Source organism: Pelodiscus sinensis, chromosome 2, assembly GCF_052426305.1.
Source record: "Pelodiscus sinensis isolate ZL-2025 chromosome 2, ASM5242630v1, whole genome shotgun sequence".
NCBI classification, from domain to species: Eukaryota; Metazoa; Chordata; order Testudines; family Trionychidae; genus Pelodiscus; species Pelodiscus sinensis.
In genome coordinates, this window is record NC_143053.1 from 74286700 (window position 1) to 74312243 (window position 25544).

Below are 25544 nucleotides of genomic sequence, written 5' to 3' on the forward strand. Positions count from 1 at the left end.
TACTGGACATGCACCAAAAAAACTACCTAATACCTCTGCAACAAATCCGTCTTCCACAAACAAAACAATCCACATCTCACCACCACTATTACCAAAAAGCAGCCCACGTGCATGGACAGGTTTTTATTTTTCAAGTTTAAAAAAAAAAAAAAAAAAAGTTGGATTGATTTTTAAATGAAAGCTGTTTAATTGCCGATTTTAATCATGATGTAATTCAGCAACCAGGAAACCTTGATTTAAATACATTTTGTGTGCGCTTCGCACCTATATTTTTTTAGTTACTTTTTCTTGTCTCAAGAAAGACTGATTCTCATTGGCTGATAACTACTGGCTGGCAACTACTAAAATATGTTGATTTGCAACTAAATATAGCTTCTGCACCAAATATGGTGCTTGCTTTGCTTTTTCTTTTTTGGCCCACCAGGAAAGCACACTATATCTGTACATATTTATTAAACTTATTTAAGCATTTATGTAACTTAATTTATAGGTATTCAGATACTCAGTTTTTATATTAGAAAAGGGGTAATGATGTCTTTTTTGATTACTAGATTAATTTTTACTTGTGATTTATGTCAAACTATTTGGATGGAAATTCAAGTAAATTAAAATGCACAAAAGAAACATTTTAATTTTTTATTAATAAAACTTCTTTAAATATTCTAGATCAGTGTTTCTCAAAGTGGTCCGCTCCTGTTTATTTACCAGCTCTGCAGCTATGGAACGGCTCCCATTGGCTGCGGTTCACCATTTGCAGCCAAAGGGAGCGTAGGAAGCAGCCTGGACCGGGCTGCTACTTCCCTTTGCTCTCCTTTGCTGCAAAGAGTGAACAGGAGCCAATGGGAGCCACGAGGCTCTCTGGCTGCAGAGCCAGTAAACAAACGGGAGGGCCAGTTAGCAGGTTTCTCAGTAGATCCATGGACCACTTTGAGAAACTGTTCTAGATACATAAAGAAAAATGTGTATCAAACATTTGCCATTGAGAAAACTGATTTATTAAGCAAAGGAAATATTAACTGTATTTAGTGAATTGACTGGATTATTTCCTATCACCATGTTCTCCGGGACTTTGAAATTAGCAGATCTTACCCTGTCACATCTATTTTCTCAGCTCCCAACTGAGACTTTGAATTAATCAATCATTGTATTGAACTAATCAAATAAACTGAAATAAAATATTCTCTGCAGTTGCAGAAGATACTACTGCTAGCACAAGTTGGTTTAGTATGTCAACATATTCTGATTCCAGGTGCATAGCTAATGTCTTCCACCAGTTTAGTGGCTTGACTTCCTTTAAACTTTGACAGTAGCTATGTGCTGACTAAAGTTATTTTTGTATTTAGTTTAAATGATGGATAATAAATTTAGGGCTTAATATAGGTTTTCAATTTCAAATTTAATTTTAAATAGGTTTATTTTTTTAAAACTGTACTTAATTGTTTTTAAACCAGATTTCAATATTTTTGACTTATCCACCTTGAAGTGCAGACAGGCAGATACCAACCAAACATCCATGAGAGAGATTTCAGGTAGTAGGATGAAATATATAGAGAGAGGACTTACTATCAAAATAGGTTTAATGAGATTTAAGGATCCCTTTAAATTAACCTTAGGTCTATATTAGGCCCTGAGAAGCCCTGATCCCTCAGAGGGAAATCTGCTAATTGTATAGGGATGACAAAAGCACCACAACCACGAGCAGATGTGAGCAATCAAGCATGTAGCAAGACAAAGCTCAAGGACTTGAGATTTGTTACAGGGAAGAACTTGTAAGCAAACAGATCTAATTAGATTTAGGCTATGTCTGTGCTATGAAGACTATACCTACATAGGCATGTCAGCATAACCCTTTAGTCAACATTGATAGGGTTTTTCCCCATTAGTGCGAGAACACCATCTCCCCCAAATGATTAGTAATTACTGTTCTTTCCTCAGTGACTCTGTGATGTTTTCCACACTCATGGCCAAAAAAGCTATACTGACTAATGAAGTGCAGGATAAGCCTTTGTTGTAAAGGAAAACTAGACTATAGAGAATATTTATTATTCAATCTAAAAGAGTGAGCATATGAATAACTGTATGTTTAGGTACGGTGCATTTGGTTTTTCTAATGATATCTACCTTGACTTATTAGCAATGACAAAAGATCTTCTGCCAGATCCAAAACCTGATGAATCAATGAAAAAAAAAAAAGGTTGATTTCAATGCATTTTAATTAGTCCTTATGTGAAAAATATACCACTGTTGACTGGACCTAGAAGCCTGGAAATTGGTGGGCTTTTAAAGTCAGTTTTAAAGTTTATTATATTTTCAAAAAATGGAGGGAGAGGAGAAAATATTTCAGAAGTGTCCAAGTGACTTAGGATCCTAAGTTCTGCTGCTTTCCAAAAGACATTAGGTACCTAAATCACTTAAGTGTATTTACAGTTGAAAGCTCACAGTATATATCTTGTTGTGTGCCAACTGCAAATTATGGTATGTTATTTGCATACTTCTGTGAAGAGAGTCCAAATACTGTTAAGTGTCTGGAAATATTTTCTTCCAATCTGTAAGGTCCCTTAGACCAGGGTATTAGGTTAATTTAAATTCACTCCAATTTTTTCACTTTTGTAGTATTTCATATCTTAAATACAAATTAATATTAATAATTATCTGCCATTTTAGATCAGCTATCATGCTTGTGGACCTTTAGCTATATTAGGTGAGAGAACCATACTGAAATGTGCAAGTCAGTTGCAGTAACCGACTATGTTACTGGAAAATGACTGACTGAGGTTGTATCACATTAACTCCTCAGCTAATACAATCACTGCAGTAGCAAAAGAGAAGAAAGCAACTAATAAAACTGCAGAGGACAGGAGTTAAAAGGGGAACAGTGATAAAGAAAAATGCCACTTCACTGTATTGTGCTTTTTCCTCTCAGAAGTCTGCTAAGCATATTGAATATATATTGAACCAGAAAGCACACATTTAACAACCAACTTTATTTCATACCTTGTATCCTTTCAACGAGTCTTAAAGCACTAGTGGAGCCGTCTAAAGCATACTCCCTGACTAAGATGTTCAGGTAATCACTTTCATGACCGCTGTTGTAATAATAGAATTGTAAGCACTGAAATCCTCTTTTGGGATATAGAATTCGGCTCTCCAGAACAGCTGAGTCTCTGATTTTGCCAGTGCTGGTATTGAAATGCATGAAGTACCCAGTATCTGTCAAAAGTGCATGGGAAATGCAAAAGAAAAAAATAGTTTTACATTTTTATTAATATTTAACATTATGTTTTGGTAATGCCTAGAGGGCTTAGCCAATTGGGGGCCACATGTTAGGTCCTGTAAAAACATAGTAAATGGTGGTCCTTACCCCAAAGGGCTTAGAGTATCTGGGGATAGGGTATTGAAGTACAGAGAAATTCTCTCTTGCTATCTGTTTTCTCCATTTGCCTGTCTCTTATTATCCATGTTCCAAAAGATCTAGCCATTTAGGATATGTCTACACAGCAGTATTATTTTGGAATAACTGGCGTCATTCTGAAATAATATAGTCTGCATCTACACAACAAGCAGTTATTTTGACATAATGTCAAAATAATGTCAAGCTGGAGAACTTTTTACTCCAACTCCTTATTTTACGAGGAGTAAGGGAAGTTGGAGGAAGAGTGCTCTTCCTTGGACTTCCTGCTGCATAGACAGCCCCAAAAGCCAAAATAAGTTATTTTGACTTGAGCTAAGTCAATTGCGTAGCTTATTTCTAATTTAGCCCTGCTGTGTAGACATGCCTTCAGGGACATAGGATTGCAAGGGACCTCTTGATCTCTGAGTCTAATACCCTGCTATCTCAGGCAACTGTGTCAGAGAATCCCATTAATAAATATCAAGCTCTAACATAAAACTATTCTGGTTGCTTCCCCAAAGGCTCCTTTCCCCATGGCCAATTATTTGCTTTCATACACTAGCTGGAGTGTGGAGGCTTTTGAACCCAAACTCATGATATTTGTTTTGGCAGGCTCAAAACAATCAATTTGTATTCCCAATAAACTGTTTACCCACCCCAAATAATATAAATTCTCAAATCCCAACTCTCTCTCAACCCAAAATTACTACTAAGCAGTTAATTGCAAACAAGAATTTATAAATTTTAGCAGAAATATGTTTCATAGACCTGAACTACCATGGTTTGAAAATCTTTTCTTAAGCTAGTTAAAACATCTTGTGCTGTTATCTTGTTTTATTATTATGCCAAAGGTCAGAAAGCAGAGGAAAGAGACTAGAACTTTCAACCTTCATAAATATCTACAGCAAAAACAGCACATGTCCCTGATAATTTTATGCTGCTTGGTTAAAAATTCATCCTCAGGTGCACTCTGAACAAGCTCAAAGTCACAATTTATGCAAAACATTTCCTAAAGTGATAAGCATTCCAAGACATCACCTTTGCAGTCTCCCATATTGGTATGGTCAGTACGTGGTCCAGCAGACACCTGAGACACACGCTGCCAGTCACTGTTATCTTCTGAACTTTGAATCATGCCACACACATTTTCAAGTTCAAAAGTGCATGTGTCCATAAAGCTTAATGAGGAGGCTGTAAGATACAAAAGAAAGTAAGTGGTAAGTCAGAATCCTCGTCTTCCATAGCTGGTGTCAGAGAGAATATAAGACATTAGGCACCTATGGCATTCTATCCATCCACCAATCCCAACAAGTCAATAAGAGTTGCATTTTCAGTACTTCACATAATTGGGCCTTTAATTAGTAGTGACATATTAGAGTGGGACTGATTAATTCAAAGTTCAGGTTCTTTTTCAGCACTCATGAACATCAAATGACTCCATCACAATCAAGAGCTCCATCAACCATCAATCATCTTCTGCATCTCTAAGTGTTGTATTGTGTAACGGGGTATGCTCCCCACCATAGCTGCCTCCTGCTGGACACTCTGGGGAGTTAGCTTTCATCTCTGGAGTGCTCCCTTTCAGGTGGTGCATCATCTGCTGTTAGCTATTTTTCTTCCACCTCTGTATTAGGACCCACATCCTGCCCAGACCGTGGTGTCCTCCCTTTTGGATACTGCAGTGGCCCCACATTCTGGGGTCCTCAGGGAACAACCAAGCCCCTATGCCCACCTTGCCTCAGTGACCCACTGCCAGTTTTCATCAAGCCAACGGCTGGGCAAGATGTAGCCCGGGGTCCAGATCTGGCCTGCCTACCACATTAATCTGGCCTGCAAACAGCATTTTACCACTTTCTATTTATATCCTGCTGCCCATGCCACCAAATTTCTAGGCGGTGGCTTAGGCAGTTGGATCCTATTTAAATGGCTCCTGGTTGCAGAGCTACCTCAGCAAGGGCCAGAGCTGTGAGCCCTTTGCTGTGTTTTTAATTCAAAGCTTCTGGCCCACACAACTCTGGGGGGATGCTAGTCCCCAGCCCCTCTCTTCTGCCCCAGACCTCTCCCCTTCCACGGGTGGAGCTGGCACACAACCACATACCAAAATTCATTAAATGGCCCCCCTGCAAAAATTATTGCTCACCTCTGATCTAGCCCCTGCCTTAGGGGCAAACTGCAGTCTCAAATGGCCACTCACCATTGGCAAGGAGGGTATGGGTGTGCTGCATTGGCCTCCCCTGGCTTCCCCTCTGCAGCCTGAGTACCCTCAGGCCTTGCTTCAGGCCCTGCAGCTTGGAAGCTTGCCTGGCCGGAGCTTCCTCAGCCCTGCCTGCCTTTCCCAGCCCTGTTCTACCTTAGGAAACATCTAACTTCCCCGATAGCTAGGTAACTCCTACTCCACAGCTGGAGCAAGAAGAGTGAATCTGTCTGTCTTGCCTCCCTTCCAGGAGCCTTTATTTGTACTTCCCTCATCTGGGTGCTAATTGGCTCCTATCTGCTTCAGTGCTGTTTGCTCCAGGGCTCCAGCACTCTCCTAGAACTGGGCTTTAACCCTTAAAGGGACAGATGTCCCATCACATATTGATATTGTGAAATAGATAATTCTTTATAAAAATGACAGCCCAGATCCTCCGTCTTTACTCAATTAAAATGATATTGGACTCTCCTCCCCAGACTGACATCTCCTCCATTTATCCCAGGCATGGCTACTGGTTTTCCCAAAATTTCTCTGATGACTACTAATTTTGGAACATCAGTTGAATGTAACACTAAAGAGCATTATGCTGGACATAATTTAGCTGCAATATTAAAAATAACACAAACACCTGTTTGCACTTGAAACTTGTGGTTACATCAGCCCATGGAAATTGTGAAAGTTTTGTCTGTCTCATATAAAAAATAAACTAAAACTATACTTGCTGAATGCACAATACGTAGTTTAATAATAAATATTAAGCAGACTGTAAGAAAAAGCACAGCTAATCTAGGAGAGATATTGGTTGAAATCCTGCCCCAATGAAATCTGTAGCAAAACACACAAGACTTCAATAGGTCTATGATTTCTCTCACCCACTGGATATGAATGCAAATAGAGGTAAGAGATCTAGATTGGCAGGTATGTGGCGAGGAAAGACCAAGAAAGTGGTTGTATACAATTTAGAAAAGGGGAAACAGAGTTGCAGAAGATAAGGAAAGAACCCAGTTATGGCCCCAATGAACGCTAAGCACATGTCAGTCCCACAGAGCTCCACTGCTTCATGTGCCTAAAGTTACGCATGTGTTTGTGTGCTGCTGAACTGGGACCCAAGTCAGAATAGGGATTTTTACTAGAAATATGTAGAATTCTAATGTTCGTATTTATTGCATAATGGTTTTGAAACCATAATTCTTTTAATCATAATGTCTAATGATACATCATTTGCTTGATGTTGTGGTGAGGTTACAAAAAAGTTAGAATGTACGCCATTGTATACTTAACTGAATTGGTTTAGTCAATCACAATTACAGATATATGGATCCATGATATATTATAATTCATCTTCCCTTGTTTTCACTCATCTTCTTGAATTACATGGCTTAAATGCAGAAGCACTGGTCTCACACTGTCACTATACTGTATATAGACTAGATGTGGAAGAGATTTAATGCAGACCTATTTTCTTCAGAGAAACTCCACAGTCTAATTTGATGATACATTCTTTATCCCACAAACTGTGAGAGGTAAGTGTATAGCCAGTGGAAATATAATAGAAACAGCAGTGACTACTGTATTTTTCTACAGTTGCTACTGTAACTGCTCTGGAATCAAAAAACTGTGTACAGCAAAGCATATCTAAAAACAACCACCCAAGCTATAAACACAAGTCAATTGACTAGTAAAGCCGTTCTTTAATTAAAGGTCAAATAAAATTTCAGGGGAAGCTTTGCATTACCTCCTACACAGCAGGACTCCTGTAGGAGTGTTCTATTATTTCTAGCTATTTTCACTGCACTGTTATTTCTGGTGCTCTTAATATACCACTTTTTTAAACTGTTAACTTCTCTGTTACTTGTGCTGGGTGCATCCAATATGGGTATTTTTTTCTTGATTTCTTCTATATAATAGACAGGATAAGCAATAATGATTCAAGAGAACTTGAAAAACTTACTGCAGTTGTATAGGCGATTTAGCTTCTGGAGATCATAATCACTGAAGTCCATCCTTTGCCCAATCACATCCATGAAGTCTGGTATGTTAGTTATTATGGTTGGTTCAGTTCCATTCCTGAATGCCGTTTTACTATAGTGCATCACAGAAGTGTAATCATAGGGAACATTCAGGGCACTTGATGTTTTATCATCATATGTATTGAAATTGTGTTCTTTACCTAATGAAGGATGTAAAAGTTACCTAAAATACATATGTGAAGTGTCTGCATTTACATTAAGAAAACTATGTCATTTAAGATTTCAAGGACTGAATAATAGATTTTTAAGGGGAAAAGGGAGCATTATAATTATTTAGTCTGCCTTGCTGCCATGGAATTTTACTGTGTGATTCCTGCATCAAATCCATAACTTCTGGTTAAAGTATATTGTTGGCACCTCCAGTTTTGCTTTGAAGACTCCCCCTCTTCCCCCCGACACACACACACACACAGACTTACCTTATTTCTGGTTCTGGAAATGTTTGTTGCTTCAACTTACAAGAACTGAAAGTTTTGACTTTGGATGGTTTAATATAAAACTTTTTGATGCATGTCTGGTAACTCCCAGTTGCATGTTGCACCAGTAGCATTCACATGGGATTCCTGTTCTATTTTCAGTTTGCATCATGTAAACACATGGTGGTAGTTTATTGGGAACTGAGGGAGTAGCATTGTTGGGGTTGCTTCATAGCAGGGCTGGAATTGTTGCAAGGCATGACTGGGATTGGCTCTTCAGATGGCTGGTATCAAGGTCCTAGATCCCTAGAAGATCCTGGTACTCAGGAGATAGCTCCTCTCTAACATAGGTGCTGACTCTGGGGCTAGAGCATCCATAGGAAAAAAACCAGCACCACTAGTGTCTCCACCAATCAACTCCTCCTCCTCCCTTCCACCCCCCCTCTCCGCACACACCTCCAGGCTGCTGACAGGCCTTGCTGATCAGCACATCCCCCTCTCTCCCAGAACTTCTACAGCTGGCAGGCTTAAGGTGGTATCTTGGATGGGTAGCACTATAATGGTGTAGGGTCTTGTTCAGCTCATCATAAAACGGACAGGTTGCTTAGTCTCTTCTGGATTATCATCTTTTTGTCCCTCATTCTAATATACTTACTCCTGAGCTTAGTGCTCTTTATCTAGCACGGGTCAGCCCCTGGTTGTAGACCTTCTCAGACTTCTGTTTAGCAATGTACACAAAAAGGTCTTTCTTCCAGTGACTGGCCACAAGAACTTCCTGCATGGACACTTCTCCTCAGATGATGATGAGATCCAGGACTTCCGCTCAGCAGGAAGCACCTGCATAAGACATGTTTTCGGACAGCTGAAGCACTATCATAGTTGCATTGCAGAAACTGTTGAAACTCTCAGGTCCGGGAGCAAATGGGCAAATTCTGGCTCTGCTGTGAAAGGAAATGTCCTGGGAACTGAACACCAGATTGGGGAAGGCATACAGGTGAATGGACAGGTCCATAATTGTAAACCTATAATGTTACTGTGGGATAGGTACTGGAATTGTGAAAAAAGCGGTGCACAGCAACTGCATCCACAAAAATAGTAGACTGCGCTAATTCAATTTGTAGCCACCCTTGTCCACTTGGCAAGAGGACTCCGGAGAGACAGCAAATATGGACTTAGTGCACTGTGAGTGAGTGAGTTTTGTGTGCAACTGTCTTCAAACCAGAAAAGTTTCTTCTGTCTCTCATTGGAAGCAATGCTCTTCAGATCTTGACTCATTCTTGTAGCTCTTTTCAGAAGCCATTCCAATTTGTCAGTAACCCCTTTGAGGGGGAGACCTTAGGACTGGACCCAGTACTGCTTTATGCTTCTGCTTGATATTCCCTGATGTTTTATGCCTGGTTATTTCACTTAGCAATACATTATCTAATAAGTCACTTACAGCCATCCTCAGAATATGTTCCTATACATATTTCCTAGATTTTTTTTATAAATCATCTGTTTGAGACTCAAGTTTTACATTTTAGAAACATTTAAAATTATTTTGTCTAAATAATAGCATCTGTGCTCTAGCTTTGTGGAAATATATGCAGTGTTGCCATCACTGTCAGTCCCAGGATTTTAAAGAGAGAATGAGGTAATATATTTTAGTGGACTAACTTTTCTCTTACCAAAAGAAGTTGGTCCAATAAGAGAGAGTGCAACATCTTTGCTTATCTCTAGAAATATAGCATTTTAAAATTGTGAACAGCATTGTTATCTGCTGATAAAATGTCCGCAAAAAACAATTAAATACAAATCCAAAAAAGATAGTTTAAATTGTCATTCTTTACAATATCTTCTTGCACCTTCAGCTTGTGGCTGATCATCCATAAATAAAATGTATTTGATCCAATAAATATGCCTTTCACTGTGGGATTTTGTACATGTTCTTGAGTCCGAAAGGAATGGAGCTCATATTCAGTGCCATAACCTTCATGTTGTCTGACAAACACAGACAATCCCAATGAACCAAAGAAACAGAGATCAATAAGATTTCTGAGAGGGCCTCAGTTGTGGAACAAGCCTCTACCCTTGTCTATTAAGCTACATCTAGACTACAGGCCTCTTTCGGAAGAAGCTTTTTTGGAACAGATCTTCTGAAAAATCTTCTTCGGAAAGAGAGTGTCCACACTGCAAAAGTGCAATCTACTTTTTTGAAAGATAGCGTCCACATGGAATGGATGCTCTCTCGTATGTAAGCTGTGATTACAATGGATGGAATGGCCACCAAGGCACCTGAGCTTTTTTCTCTTTCCTCTTCTTCCAAAAGAACTCCCTCTTCCCTATCCACAGGCTTCTTCCTGGTAGAATGAGGATTACCAATGCCGGAAAAACCCCTTTGTTCTTTCGATTTTTCTTGTGGAAGAACGCAATTGCAGAGTGCACGTTCTTCAAGTTTTGTCAGAAAAACAGCTGTTTTTCCAACAAAACTCTGCAGTGTAGACATACCCTTATAGTCCAACATTTTTGAGCTTATATACTGCATGATTCATGTTTTCACGTAGGTGACAGTTTGGGTATGTCTAGACTACATGGCTCCGTCGACAGAGCCATGTAGATGACTTTTCTAGACATAGGGAAATGAAGCAGCGATTTAAATAATCGCCGCTTCATTTACATCAAAATGGTCGCCACGCTGTGCCACAATTGACAATGGAAGCCTTTGTCAACCGCCCTGGTAAACCTCATTTCACGAGGCATCCCTTGTCGACCGCGGCGCGTCCAGACTACCGCGCTGTGCCACCAAACAGCTGATCGGCACAGCGCGCCAGCCATTTTGATGTAAATGAAGTGGCAATTATTTAAATTGTTGCTTCATTTCCCTATGTTTAGAAAACTCATCTACATGGCTCCGTTGATGGAGCCATGTAGTCTAGACATACCCTTTAAGTGGGGGGAGTGAGTGTGGGAACCTTAAAGAGTCCTAAAGACTTGGTAATACCAGTGGATTGTAGCAAAATACAGGACTATGTAGCACTTTAAAGACTAACAAGATGGATTATTAGATGATGAGCTTTCGTGGGCCAGACCCACTTCCTCAGATCAAATAGTGGAAGAAAATAGTCACAGCCATATATACCAAAGGATACAATTTTAAAAAAATGAGCACATGAAAAGGACAAATCAAATTTCAGAACCGAAGGGGGATGTGGGGGGGGGGGGAGGAAGGAAGGTAAATGTCTGTGAGCTAATGGTATTAGAGGTGATAATTGGGGAAGCTATCTTTGTAATGGGTAAGATAACTAGAGTGTTTGTTGAGACCCACTTGTAAAGTGTCGAATTTTAGCATGAATGACAGTTCAGAGGATTCCCTTTCAAGTGTAGATTTAAAAGGTCTTTGAAGCAGGATGCAGGTGATTAAGTCGTTGAGACAATGTCCTTTCTGGTTGAAATGGCAAGAAACTGTTTTTTCTTTGTGATCCTGTCTAATATCTGTTTTGTGGGCATTGATCCTTTGGCGAAGTGTCTGAGACGTTTGTCCAATGTACATAGCAGACGGACACTTTCAGCACATGATAGCATAAATTATATTTCTGGATGAGCAGGAATTGTAGTTTGCTGAGATTTTCCATGGTTGGCTCCTGGTTTTGATTTGGTTGCACTGGGTTTTTGATTGTTTTTTAAATATTGCCAAAAGCTTCTAGAGAAATAGATGGAGTCATTGTAAACTACTGTAAATGAATCCAATTACTGTGCTCCAAAATGCTCCCTTACTCTGGGCATTGCACCCTGCACAATGAGGCCCCAATCCTTCATTATGGCCTCCAGGAACTGCCATGATACAGATGAAAATAACGGAATTTATTGCCGTAATTAGATGTCCCTTAACATTTATCTCTTTGGTGTAGGTAGTTTTTTAAATAAATAAAGGTGAGGTGATTTTATTTTTAAGTTTCATTCAGCTACAGCAGGATTTTAACAGATTAGTCTTCTCTCCTGCCTTAAGTAAAAAGAAAGCAAGTGGAAATGGTTTACCTGACTGAATTCTGTCCCACATTATGGAGACATAATCATCCCGATCAGATCGTGATTGCTCATGCCAGAATCCAAGAGCATGAAGGAACTCATGTTGAATAGTTCCAATCCTGTCACAGTTGGCTCCAATCGAGAGCTGCTGTTTCCCTTGTTGGCGGTTCCCCACAGAAGACCAGCAACTAATAAAAAAAAGTAGGAGAGGTCTGAGAAACAAAGAACTAATGTTCCCAAATAATCTTTTTAATCAGTCTGCTTTGGCAGATAGGGTGCATCTACACTGAAGGGCTTAACTCGAAATAAATTATGCAAATTGACCTGCATCAATTGCGTATCTTATTTCAAAATAGCTTATTTTGAAATAAGGAGCATCTACACAGCACTTATTTAAAAATAGAGCACTCTTCCTCTGACCTCTTATTCTTCATACAATGAGCATTACAGAAGTTGGAGTAAGTAGTCCTCCAGCTTGATGGTATTTAGACACTATTTCGAAATAACTGCCTGCTGTGTAGACGTGGACTAAGTTATTTTGGAATAGTGTTGCAGTGTAGATGTACCCATACAGTTTGCATTTAAGAGTAACAAAGTTTCATGAAATAATGTGTTTGCCACACAGAGAACACATTTCTTTTTCTTTTATAATTTATTCTAGTTTAACATATTTGGTGTTAGTTCTCCAGCTTGTCCCTTCTTCTAGTAGTCAGTTTAACGTGTTTGTCTGGAACGTGTTTTGTTTCTATCGGTTTATTTCTTTAACTGGAAAATACTGATGACAGAACAGGTTGATGGGATTTTTTTGATCCTGCAAAAATCCTATAAATGAGGAGCCCTTTGATCTGACCCAGTATGTCTATTCTTACATACACATAACATTTTTCCTATCAAATTCAGGCCATCAAATTATTTTTCTAATTAAGGATTTTTCCCATTATTGAGTGTAGTTGCTTGTGGAAGATACTGGTGTTGACATTCCCAAAGAAAGAAAGAGACAAGCTGAGAGAGGTAATTGTTGTTATTAGACACACCTCTGTTGATATGAGACAGAGACTTAAGTATTCACCCAAGAATTCTGAAGAAACTCAACTATGAAATTGCAGAACTAATTGTGGTATGTAACCTATCACTGAAATCGGTGTCTAAACCAGATGACTAGATGATAGCTAATGCGACACGATTTTTTTAAAAAAAGGGTATACAGAGGCACTTCCGGTAATTGCAGGCCTAACTTTGGAACGAGACAAATTCATTGAAACTCTAGTAAAGAACAGAAATATATTCAACACAGCTTTCATAAAGGGAAATCATGCCTCACCAATCAGTTAGAATTCTTGAAGGAGTCAACAAACACTTGGACAAGGGGGATCCAATGGATATAGTATACTTGATCTTCCAGAAAGCCTATGACAAGGTCCCTCACCAAAAGCTCTTAAGCAAACTAAGTTGTCATGGGATGAGAGGTCCTCTCTTGGATCAGTAATGTATTAGAACATAGGAAACAAAAGGTAGGGATCTGTAATGGAACCAGTGTGTTCAACATATTCTTAAATGTTCTAGAAAAAAGGGGGGTACACCAATGTACAAAGTTTGCAGATGATACAAAATTACTGAAGAGAGTGCAAAGCTGACAGTGAAGAATTACAAAGGAATCTCACAAAACTGGGTAACTAAGCAACAAAAGTGTCACATGAAAAGATGGGGTCTACATTAGCTGTAAATGCTCAAGAAAAAGATCTTGGAGTCATTGTAGCTAATTCTCTGAAAACTTCCACTCAATATGTAGCATCAGTTAAAAAAAAGGCAGCTAACAATGTTGGGAACCATTAGAAAAGGGGTAACTAATCACAGAATCATAGAACAGGAAGTGACCTCGAGAGTTCATTGAGTCCAGTCACCTGATCTCACAGCAGGACCAAGTATTGTCCAGAACAGTGTTTCTTAAACACTGGTGTGCCACGAGGCAGTCGGAGGTGTGCTGCAGAGAGCAGAAGAATGACTTCTTGTGTCTTGCTCACAACACACCTGTTAATGCATCCCAGAATCATGTTTTCTTTTTTTTGCAACAGCGTCATACTGTTGACTCATATTTAGCTTATGGTCCACTATGATTTTCTGCTCTACTCTGCGCTGATTAGTCCTCAGCTGGAGTTTTGTGTCCAGTTCTGGGCACCACAATTCAAGAAAGATGTGGAGAAATTGGAGAAGGTCCAGAGAAGAGCAACAAGAATGATTAAAGGTCTAGAGAATATGACCTGTGAAGGAAGACTGAAAGAATTGGGCTTGTTTAGTTTGGAAAGGAGAAGACTGAGAGGGGATATGATAGTAGTTTTAAGGTATCAAAAAGGGTGTCACAAGGAGGGGGGAGAAAAATTGTTGCCCTTAGCCTCTGAGGATAGATCCCTTTCTGCAGTACTCCTTCCTAGAAAGTTGCTTCACATTTTGTATGTGTGAAACTGACTGTTCCTTCCTAAGTGGAGTAGTTTGCATTTGTCCTTATTAAACTTCATCCTATTTACCTCCTACCATTTCTGCAGTTTGTCCAGATAATTTTGAATTATGACCATATCCTCCAAAGCACTTGCAACCCCTCCCAGCTTGCTATCACCTGCAAACTTAATAAGCGTACTCTCTATGCCAATACCTAAATTGTTGATGAAGATATTGAGCAGAATCAGTCCCAAAACAGACCCCTGTGGAACCCCACTTGTTATGCTCTTTCACCACGATTGTGAACCGTTAAAACAGAAAATATCACAATGCCATATAGATGGTATGTTTACACCTTGAATAATATATGAAGCTCCAGTTCCCCCATTTAAAAAATGTTAGAAATGGAAAAGATAGCAAGAAGGCCAACAAAAATGATTAAGGATATGAAACGGCTTCCGTAGGAGCTGAAATATTGTTCATCTTGGAAAAGAGATGACTAAGAGGTGAGGAGATGATTGAGGTCTATAAAAGTGAATAAGGAAGTATTATTTACTCATTCAATTTACTGAAGACCCAGGATCACCCAATAAAACGAATAGGCAACAGGTTTAAAACAAACAAAAGGAAGTATTTCTTCATACAATGAAGAGTCAACCTATGGAACTTGTTACAGTGGGGTGTTGTGAACAGCACAACTATAATTGACTTTAAAAGAATGAGATAATTTCCTGGTCCAGATTGACTAATTGCCCCCTATGCTCTAGTTGTCCTTCAGCCTCTGATTGCCAAATGCTGCAACTGGCTGACAGGATAGATTACTTGATAACTGTTTTTTTTTTAATTCTTTCTAAAGCATCAGTCATTGGCCACTGCTGGAAGGCAGGTTGCTAGACTAGATGGACCACTGGTCTGACCCAGGATGAGCTTACACAGAGCTCTTCTTCAGGGCAGCAGCAGTTCAATTTCCTGACCATGTGCCCCAATTATTACCAAAAGAGAGCACATTTATGGATTAGCAGGTAGTTCTTCAATCACCAAGTTCTTGATCTCTGTTGTGACATTAGGAATAAGAGTGTGAAGTGTAGAAGTGGCATTTGTCAGTGGAGGCATTTCCATTAAGAACTGACACCATCAACTTATTTCATACATGATGCTGAACAGCAATCAGATGGTAACAATTTTCTTCTATTACTGATGTCATTTGAATTTTAAAAAGACAACCTAGACATTAAAAGATTCCATATCTCATTATTAATCTTCTGAAACACCTACTTTCCCACCTCTTGATGTCATTTTATAGAGGCAAGTGAATTAGATACATGTATGTTAAGGAGAAGGTGATTTATCAAAACTTTATTACCCCCCAAAAGATCTATCTATGTGTATATCATCCCCAAGAATTTTACACTACTGCCTAAATGGCATCTTTTAGATTAGGGCTTTTTAACGTACAGACCCAGGAGACTTGACTGAAACAATCAAGGTTACGTAGAGCAGAGTGAAAGATGATCAGTTCTTGTCTCTTTATCTTTTCCTATAACAGAACATGGGCACACGGGGAACTAAAGGACAGTAATAATGGAGCCAATTTGAAAAAGTACCTGTTGAAACTTACCAGCAAGGAGGTTGTAAAGTTAAATACTTAAGTGGCATTATTTAAACTATGACTATCCATAACTTTTACTGATAAGCTAGCCAAGGTAATAAGGGTAATCAAACTAAGCTTTTAAGGTCGGAATTTCTGCTTCAGCATGGTATTGCATAACTTCTAATAGAGCTACAAAAAGGACCATAATAATGGTGAGGCTTTTAAAACACCAATGGCTAAATCTTGCAGTTCTTATTGTTGAAGTCAGTGGAAGTTCAGAAGTCCAGGGATTTAACCGTATATGATCTTTTTTGATCTGGCTGGTAAAACACCTGGATTTATTAGCATGGAAAATTCATAGGTTTAGTTAATAAATTCATAGGTTAGGTTCAGCATTGCAATGCCTAATGTTTAGGTGTTCTTCCAGCTAGTGGAATCCACAGCCCTGAGTTAGGAGTCTAGGCTTCCAGTCCCTATGTGATGCATGAGGAAAGTCTGGTGCCAAGAATAGGATCCACCAAAGCCAGCATGGTCCTGAGTGGTGAGCTGCATAAGCTAACAAGTAGAAAATGCAGAAGAGAGGAGTATGGCCAAAGCCACACTCCTCGAAAGGAAGTAAAGTAATATGGCTACATCCTCACTGCAGGCTTTTTGCACAAGAATAGCTGTTCTTGTGCAAAAACTTGCAGAGCATCTATACTGCACCGTGTTTTTGCATAAGTAAATGTACAATACAGCATCGGAAAACAGGGCTTCTTCCAGAAGAGTTATTCCTCTCCCCATGACGAATAAGCCCTCTTGCGCAAGAGCTCTTCCAGAAGGAGGCAGTGTAGACAGGCAACATTAATTTCTTGCACAAGAAACCCCTAAGGCTAAAATGGTCATCAGAGCTTTCTTGTGCAAGAGAGTGTCCGCACTGCCATGGACATTCTTGCACACAAGCACATCTCTTGTGCAAAAGTACATGGCAGTGTGGACGCGCTCTTGTGGAAGACCTTTTGCACAAGAACTCTTTCTTGTGCAAAACAGTTCTTGCACAAGAAGCCTGCAATGTAGACGTAGCCTGTCTGTTCCATTTTGTGTCAATGACCATTAGAACAGGGCTTTGAAGTTGAACCTTACATATCCCAAGTGTGCTGGGTAGTTCCAAGAATCATTATTATTGTCTCTTCAGATCAGTGACTTAAGTATTTCACATGAAGTAGAAGAAATTCAGCAGGAGAGACAGAGAGGCATCCTGAATACTTTATGGCCCAGTGATTAGGGCAATCACCTGTGAGGTGCTAGACTGGACTTCAAATCCTCATTCCCATCAAACAGAGGTGGGATTTGAACTGGAGTCACCCACTTGCTGGATGCATGTGCTAACCATTGGGCTAAAAGATACAAGAAGATGGCACTACCACCATTAATAATATTTCATGTGGATTCCCATCTACTAGACATGTTTTCAGCGTGCCTAATGGATTGGACTGTGCATGCAAGAAAGATGCCTAATCTGAAGATGTCACAGGGCCTTGGGTGTAAGTTGGGTGTCAGGACTGAGGTGGCTGTGTGCATATCTAGTGGCTGAAATCCAGGAACCTACAGTGTTAGAGGGCAGCTGAATAGTAGTTTTAATTATCTATATTTTAGAGTTAGGTGCTTAAATCCTTTTTTGGCTTTAGCCCATAGTATTCAGATCACACTTGCACTTTCACTATTAGTGCATAGGCCTATATAGTAAAAAACATGGAAGGAACAAATTAGCCTAGGTCTAATTTTTTTTTTAACCATTTTCCAGGCACAGGTGGGATGCAAAACAACCCTGCTATGTCACTAACCACATGAAATTCTCTTTATTATGATCGGACAAATTTGCAGTCCTGCAACTGAAGCTATGGCATTCCCAGTGTGGGGTACATAATTGTTATAAGAGAAATGTAGTATGAAAACTTGACAATGAAATTAGTAAGTCCAATGGCCAAACAAGAGTTTGATCAAATAGCTCGATTTACAAAGAAAGGAAAAAACTGTCACTTAAGGATTCAGTTCTCTACAACTCCCATTGGGACCTAGAGTGTTTGTTTGCAAATAAGTATAAGGGAAAACTTAACCTTTTCCAACTTCATACCAGGTTTCAGGCAATTATAGTTTACAATATGTAAAATCTGAGAAATGAATAGGTTGAGATAAGGAATTATATTCAGTTCTCTGGTTTTGGAGAACATACTAAGTAGTATACATAAAAACTGGCCACATATCCACATGGAATGAGAATTTGTCACATTTTCCCTCTTACCCGCTGCCCTTGAACACTGATATATAATTTTGTTCTCCTTCCCAAGGTTTGAAGTCAATACATGTTTTTAGACGATATCGTTCAAATGCTTTGAGTATAAGTCCTTTAGCATTCATTTCTGTAAGGGAAACACAGAGCATTGTTATCAATATAGATCCTTGCAGAGCTTTTACAGACCTCACTCGGGCAAACTACTATTAAAATCTTGGATGAAGGATTGAGCAAAAATTCAGTAAAGGCCTAAGAAGCTACATTGTTTTTTAGCCTTGTTTTCTTTAAACATAATACAATATATTTATGGGTGATTTTTATGCATACAATACAAGATAAGTACTTAATACTTGATCCTGAGAGTTGCTGAGTGCTCTCCACTCCTACTGATCTTAGTGGAATTTTTAGAACCAAGGATTGACTAAAAAAACTCAGATTTCACCCAGAGAAAGTAAAGGGTTATGAACACCTCACTGGGATTGTTCAGACCCTTGAATGCTAGCAATATGTCTAGGTCATCCCCTCGAAGAGATTTATTTGGTTTAAAGCCTTTCATCTATTCATAGCCAAAATTTTGGTCACTCAACTGTGCAAATGGAAAGGCAACTTAACTTAAAAAGATCCCCAGTAACTTTTTCTTTCTTTTCCCTTCACGTAGTGTCATACCTTAGGCAATTGACTTTAAAAACAAACTTGTATTTAAAACTAGTGCAATTTTTCAAACAATGCAATATATATAATTCAAAGTCACAAATACTATACCCAGGCTATCCTCAAGGACATAGGGGATGGTAAGGGGCCACCGATAGTTGTCACCGATAATGGAGTTTCGTGTCTGTATTTGAGAAGGAAAATCAATATAAAAAGTTCAATAAGGAATGACATAGGAGTAGGTAATGAAAAGAAAGATTTGTAGCTCTAACCTGCAAGTAAGCAATATGTCTCATGAATCTGGGTGAATAGGTGAGAAATAAGCCTAGGAGCACAAATGCAGAAGAAGATGGCTCAGTGGTTGGCCTCAGATTTGAAATATTAGCGATCATAGGCACTGACTCTATGAATGTACCAGGACTAGAGCACCCATGGGGGGAAAAATGGTGGGTGCTCAGCAGTTCTCCCTCTCCCCCCAGCTCAACCTGTATAGGTGGCCCAGGGATGGGGAGGAAAGGAGTGAGGTTGGGACATGCTCAGAGGATGGTGCAGAATGGAATGGGGACAAGGCAGGGGCAGGAAGAAGCAGGGTGGGGGTGAGGTCTTCGAGAAGGGGTGGAGTGGGGGGCAAAGTTTGGGGCAGCACCAGGAGGAGAGCTGCCCCAGCCACATTACAAAGGTGGCACCTTTGCTAGAGACTTCCCTGGACCAGAATTTCAAATCCCTGCCGGCGCCAGCTAAACCTTAAGTTCCTTACAGGTTATAAAGATCTGTCTTTCAATGTATCATTATAATATAAATTCCTATCTTCTCTACCTGGACATTAACAACTTCATGACTTCTTTCAGAAGTGTAGGGATTTGTTCTAGTGGCCTTGGTTAAAACTTCCCTTAGGGTATGTCTACACTACCCCGCTAGTTCGAACTAGCAGGGTAATGTAGGCATACCGCACTTGCAAATGAAGCCCAGGATTTGAATTTCCCGGGCTTCATTTGCATAAGCGGGGTGCCGCCATTTTTAAATCCCCGCTCGTTCGAACCCTGTGCCGCGCGGCTACACGCGGCACGAACTAGGTAGTTGGAACTAGGCATCATAGTTCGAACTACCATTACTCCTCATTCCATGAGGAGTAACGGTAGTTGGAACTAGGAAGCCTAGTTCGAACTACCTAGTTTGTGCCGCGTGTAGCCGCGCGGCACAGGGTTCGAACGAGCGGGGATTTAAAAATGGCGGCGCCCCGCTTATGCAAATGAAGCCCGGGAAATTCAAATCCTGGGCTTCATTTGCAAGTGCGGTATGCCTACATTACCCTCCTAGTTCGAACTAGCGGGGTAGTGTAGACATACCCTTACTGTCACTGATCTGCCATGTGCAGATTGATTTCTATCATCCATCCCAGAAGTAATTCAGGAGTGACTAATAATCATCTGCTCCCATTAAATTTGATGACAAAGTTGCCATTGACTTCAAATGAATTAGGCTAAAGCAGATTGTCAGACATTCCCATTGGGATTCTTTGGAATATAATCTACTATATATTTGAGAGAGTTTGTGTGTGTGTGTGTGTGTGTGTGTGTTGGTGTGTTTGTCTGTTTGTTCAAGAATTCCTCCTAAAAGGTAAGAGCTAGGACAAGGGTGGGCAATAATTTTTTGCTGGGGGCCAATTTAGAAATTTTTGAAGTGGCTCTTGGCTACACCTAAAGGGGTGGGACTTCAAGAGGAAGAGGCGGGGCCTCAAGCAGAAGGGGCGGGGGCAGGATACTTCCCTGCTTCCCCATCCAGAGACCACGATTAGTCTGAGGGTGGGAGGGTACCTTTGCCCCCCCCTCCCAGAGATTCCCTCTAGGCACTTGTGCCCCTGGCCGTGGGAGGAGACTATGCATGCATCCCCCTTTGCCCCCAGGCCAATCAGGGCTTGGGGATAGGGGAGCGTGTGAAGCCTCCTCCCACCCTGCCAGGAGTGTGTGGCAAGTGCCATGCACTCCTCACAGGGCGGGGACAGGGCAGAGGAAACTTTGTACACTCCTTCCGCCCCCAGACCCTGATTGTCCCGGGGCGGGGGAGCACGCAAAGCCTCCTCCCCCCCTGCCAGGAGTGTGTGGTGCTTCTAAACACTGTGCACTCCTTGCAGGAAAGGGCAGAGAAAACTTTGCATGCTCCTCCTACCTCCAGTCCAATCAGGGTTTGGGGTTAGGGAGCACGTAGAGTCTCTTCCTGCCCTGCCAGGAGTCACACACTCCTGTCAGGGCAGAGAAAACTTAATCATCCCACTTGGCAGGCTAGATTCCCTTTTGCCCACCCCTGAACTAGGGCCACCAAGTCCAATATACAGCTTCCTCTTACCACAGTGTTTCCCAATTTTATTTGGCCAAGGAACCCTTTTCAGCTTTTCAGAATTTCAAGGAACCCCTAGGTTTGTCAAGCAAAAAAAAAAGGGGGGGGGGATGGACTCCCCCCACCTCCCTTCCGTGAGGCCTCATCCACTCTGTTCCCCTCCTCTCCGTCAATTTCTATCCCCAACCCTTATACCTATCTCAACCTAGTGAGAGTGAGGTGTGGGGTGGGAATGATGGATTTGGGTGTGGGAAGGGGTGAGAAGTACAAGCTCTGGGAGGGAATTTGAATGTAGGAGAAGGGGCTGTTGGCTCGGGGAGGGGGCTCTAGGCTGGGGAGTGTTGGGCTCAGGTGGAAGCTTGGGGTTTTGAGCAAGCCATGGCTTGTGTCTGTGAGGGTGCAGGAGTTTGGGCTGGATACGTGAGGGACTCAGGGCAAGAAGGTTGTGAGTATGATGGGCTCAGGACATAGATTTGTGATGTGTGGATGGTGGAGGAATGTTGTGGCAGAAGACTAGAGATGTGGGGATGCAGGAGTTTGGGGATGTAAGAGGCTCAGGATAGGGGGTTCCAGTGTATGATAGGCTCAGATTTGGGGTCAGGTGGTGCAGAAGTGTTATGATGCTGCAGTGAAATGAGGGTTTGGTCCCAATTGGGGGGTTGTTGGACAGGTTTCATTTTTAAATAAATTATGTCAAACTCAAAAGGTTTTAGCATTTTCTTTATTTATGAGAGGGGTGAGGAACCTGTTTTGAGTCAAAGGTCACTGACCCACAGAAAAGTCAGTTGGGATCACACAAGTGAGATGCAAAAAACAAAAACAAAAAACCCACTCCTCCAAAAAACCCCAAGCCTCACTAATGTGGTCCCAAATGTGCTGGTGGGTGTAGGGGACAGAGTGCTAGTGGGTGCTGGGGATGGGGAGAGGGTGCTGCTAGGTGGAAGGATGCTGGTTCAGGTAGCAGGGTGCTGGGGTCAGGGACATGGTCCTGCTGGGCACTAGGGTGACTGGCAGGGTGCTGGGACAAGGAACAGGGTGCTGCTGAGTCCTGGGGTGTGAGGCAAGGTGCTGGGGCCAGGGCGGTGCTAGGGTGGACGGCAGGGCTGCCAAGGAGTGGGATAGGGATGTGGTGCAGGATCTGGGAAGAAGGTGAGAGGCGGAAGGAGTCAAGGTCTGAGTGGTAGGTAGGGTGCAGAAGCAGGCTGATTGTAGGGTGTTTGGCTGGGGGAGGGAGCAGGAGCAGATTTGGGGTAGGGTGTCTGGCTACGAGGGTGCGAGTAGGGGACTTGGGTAGGAGTTGGACCTCCCTGATCTGGCACCCTCTGGACCTGACTGGCCCCAGATGAGGAATTTTTGGACCACGGGAGGTCATTTCAGGGCTCCTGGTTTTCCCCCTCCCCTTCCCCACTAGGCTTCTTTGCACCTCTATCCCCTGCAACCCAACTGAGCTGCCCACCCCTGCTTGTTCCCTGCACCTCCCCCAAAACCATCCCCCACAATCCAAGGGAGTGCAGCATCAGTTCCATGCAGCCCCTCTCAGCCCAGCTGAGCCGCCAGTCTGTTCTGTATCCCCTCCCCCATCCACCTCAGCCCGGCTGAGCCCTGCACTGGTTCTCTGCATACCTCCCCTACAGCACAGCTGAGCCCCGTTTCCCTGCACCTCCCCCCAAGCCCCACAAAACTGCTGAGCCAAGAGCCGATTCCCTGCTCCTCCCTCCCCTTGAGTCTAGCCTCGGTTCCTGGCACCTCCTGCCTCTTGCAGCCGAACTGAGCTCTGAGCTCCCCCCCCCCCCCACCCCACAGCCCAGCCCAGCTCCCCAGACCTCCCCACTCTGCAACCCAGCTGAGCTCAATTTCCCTGAACCTTCCCCCAAACCATGCAGACATGCTGAGCCAGTGCTGATTCCCTGCCCCTGCCTTCCTCCCTCCCCTTGGTTGTGTCTTCACTAGCACGATCTTGCACCAAAGCAGCCGCTCTTGTGCAAAAATTTGCTGCCTGTCTACTCTGGCCGTGTGTTCTTGCGCAAGTACACTGACATTCTCATGTATGAAATCAGGGCTTCTTGCGCAAGAACTACGATGCTCCCGCCCAGGAATAAGCCCTCTTGTGCAACTCTTCTGCGCAAGAGGCCAGTGTAGACAGGCAACATGAATTTCTTGCTCAAGAAAGCCCTAAGGCTAAAATGGCCATCGACACTTTCTTGGGCAAGAGGGCATCCACACTGCCATAGGCTCTTGTGCAAAAGCACAGCTCGCACATGGCAGTGTGGATGTGTTCTTGCACAAGAACTCTTGCGCAAGGTGTTCTTGTGCAAGAAACAACCAGTGTAGACATTGCCTAAGTTTCCTTACATGAGCAAAAATAATTTTGTGTTGTGCACCAGTACTGAGTTTATGTGGCTTATTTGAATGTGCCACCCAAGTTATTAATAAATATTTTTAAACCTCTACCTTTTCCCTCTGCTTCCATGTTTCCTCCCCGTGCTCCATCAGCTCCTCTGGTGCCTGCTGCCCCCCCCCTCCCCACTGCTCACCCTCCTCTGCTGTCCTGACTCCTGCCCTTCTCACTGTCCTCAGCCCTCCTGCAACCTGCCCTCCTCCACCAGCCCTTCTCTCCTTCTTGTGCCCACTCCTCCAGTAGCCCCACTCTGATCATGTGAGCTACCCCTCCTCATCCCCTCTCCTAACACCTCCCTCTACAAACCTGCCCTGCGTCTCTCCTCTGGTGCTGGTCCCTCCCCTGCAGGTGCCTGCCCTTCTGCTTCACCCCCAGAATCTCCTGGCACCTGCACCTTTTCTTACCCCTGCACCCTCCTGGTGCCTCCCCCTTCCCTCACTTCCCCTGCCTCCTTTGCCCCCTTTTCCCCTGATGCCCACCTCTCACCATCCTATGCCCCCATTTCCCTCATGCCCCTGTGCCCTCACACATGACTTGCTCCATCCTGGCCTTTCTCATGCCCACCCCTCTTTCAAGCCTTCTCCCAGCACCTCCCCTCACCCCTCTAGCCCCCAATGCCCTTACCCTCTTCCCTCCCAGCATCACCCTGTCCCCCTCCCACTGACACCTCCCCTCCTGCCTTTTTCCTCATTGTCTGCACTTGGCCCCCTGGCATTTGTCTCTCCTCCATCCCTGTCCCTTGGTGCCTTCCTCTTCCCCCTCTCCCTTCCCCCTCCGCACAAGCACCTTCCTGTCCCAGCCCTTCCCTTTTCCCTCTGCACAAGCCCCTTCCCTCCCTTTCCCTTTCCCTCTCCCGTACCTTCTGCCTTCCACTTTGCCGGGACGGAGTCTGTACTCTGTCCCTGGACTCCGAACCTGCAACTCAGCCATGCGGCGCAACACAGTGCCCAACAGGTTTAAAATCCCGGGCCGTGACGTTACGTCACGTCTGGGTATCTCCCCACCCACTGGTTTGAGCGCGCTGTGCAGGGCAGCAGCAGCCAGCAAGTGGGAGCTCAGAGAAGGTTGCGCATGGCAGGGACGGGACCGGGATGGGGATGGGGGAGAGACGCTCTGGGGCCAGGATGGGAGGATGCGCGGGAGGGGGTTGTTGGGACCCGTTCCAGCTCCAAATATTGCTGGAGCATGGGCACCACGAGCCCACACAACTTGCCACCCATGCCTCTACTGGCTAGCCAGCTCTCTCTCTCTTTTTCAGAGGGGGCGGGGGAGTGCTGGCTCCTCGCGGAACCCCTAGTTTTGCTCCACGGACCCCCAGGTTTCTGTGGAGCACCAATTGGGAAACACTGTCTTACCATAAAATGTTAAAGGTCTGGATGTTCCTGGAGTGGGATAGCATCTCATTAAATCATACACAAAAGAGACACAATCACTAGGCAGGTGAAAGGGATGAGCAGGGGATAGACCCCTCTATCCAGGATTTCCTCAGCCCCGAGCCTCCTACACACTCACCCGTAGGTGCCCTTTAAGGAGGGCTGAAGTTCCCCTCCCCCTGATTCTTATGGGATCATTGTTGGTTGCTCTCTTTCGTCAGGGAGGGAGGGGAAAGTGCACAGTTTGCTGCATTCCTCACTCTGGCGGGGGAGCACAGTAGTTGAATCTGAACTTGCCTCAGGTGGGGGACATGCACCCCTCCCCCAGCTGTGCCTGCTGGAGCTGCAGCTCCCACAAAGAGACATTTCTCACTTAGCCCCAAGCTGCTGCAGTGAGAGAGGGCTGGGGTAGTCCTCTCTCCCCAGGTAAGTCTGCATAAAGAACCCCTCATCCTC

General features: G+C 42.9%; 1 protein-coding gene across 1 annotated transcript in view; it reads right to left on the bottom strand.

Annotated features, from left to right (window-relative positions):
• Positions 1-25544, bottom strand: part of MEP1B (meprin A subunit beta) — a 42581-nt gene that overhangs the window by 9569 nt on the left and 7468 nt on the right. Inside the window, exons 4-9 of the mRNA XM_025180006.3 lie at positions 19095-19167; positions 18342-18459; positions 12046-12224; positions 7537-7755; positions 4430-4582; positions 2995-3210 (exon numbers count right to left, since the gene is read on the bottom strand). Coding sequence (XP_025035791.3) covers positions 2995-3210; positions 4430-4582; positions 7537-7755; positions 12046-12224; positions 18342-18459; positions 19095-19167 — 958 coding nt within the window. The remainder of the gene's footprint in view (positions 1-2994; positions 3211-4429; positions 4583-7536; positions 7756-12045; positions 12225-18341; positions 18460-19094; positions 19168-25544) is intronic.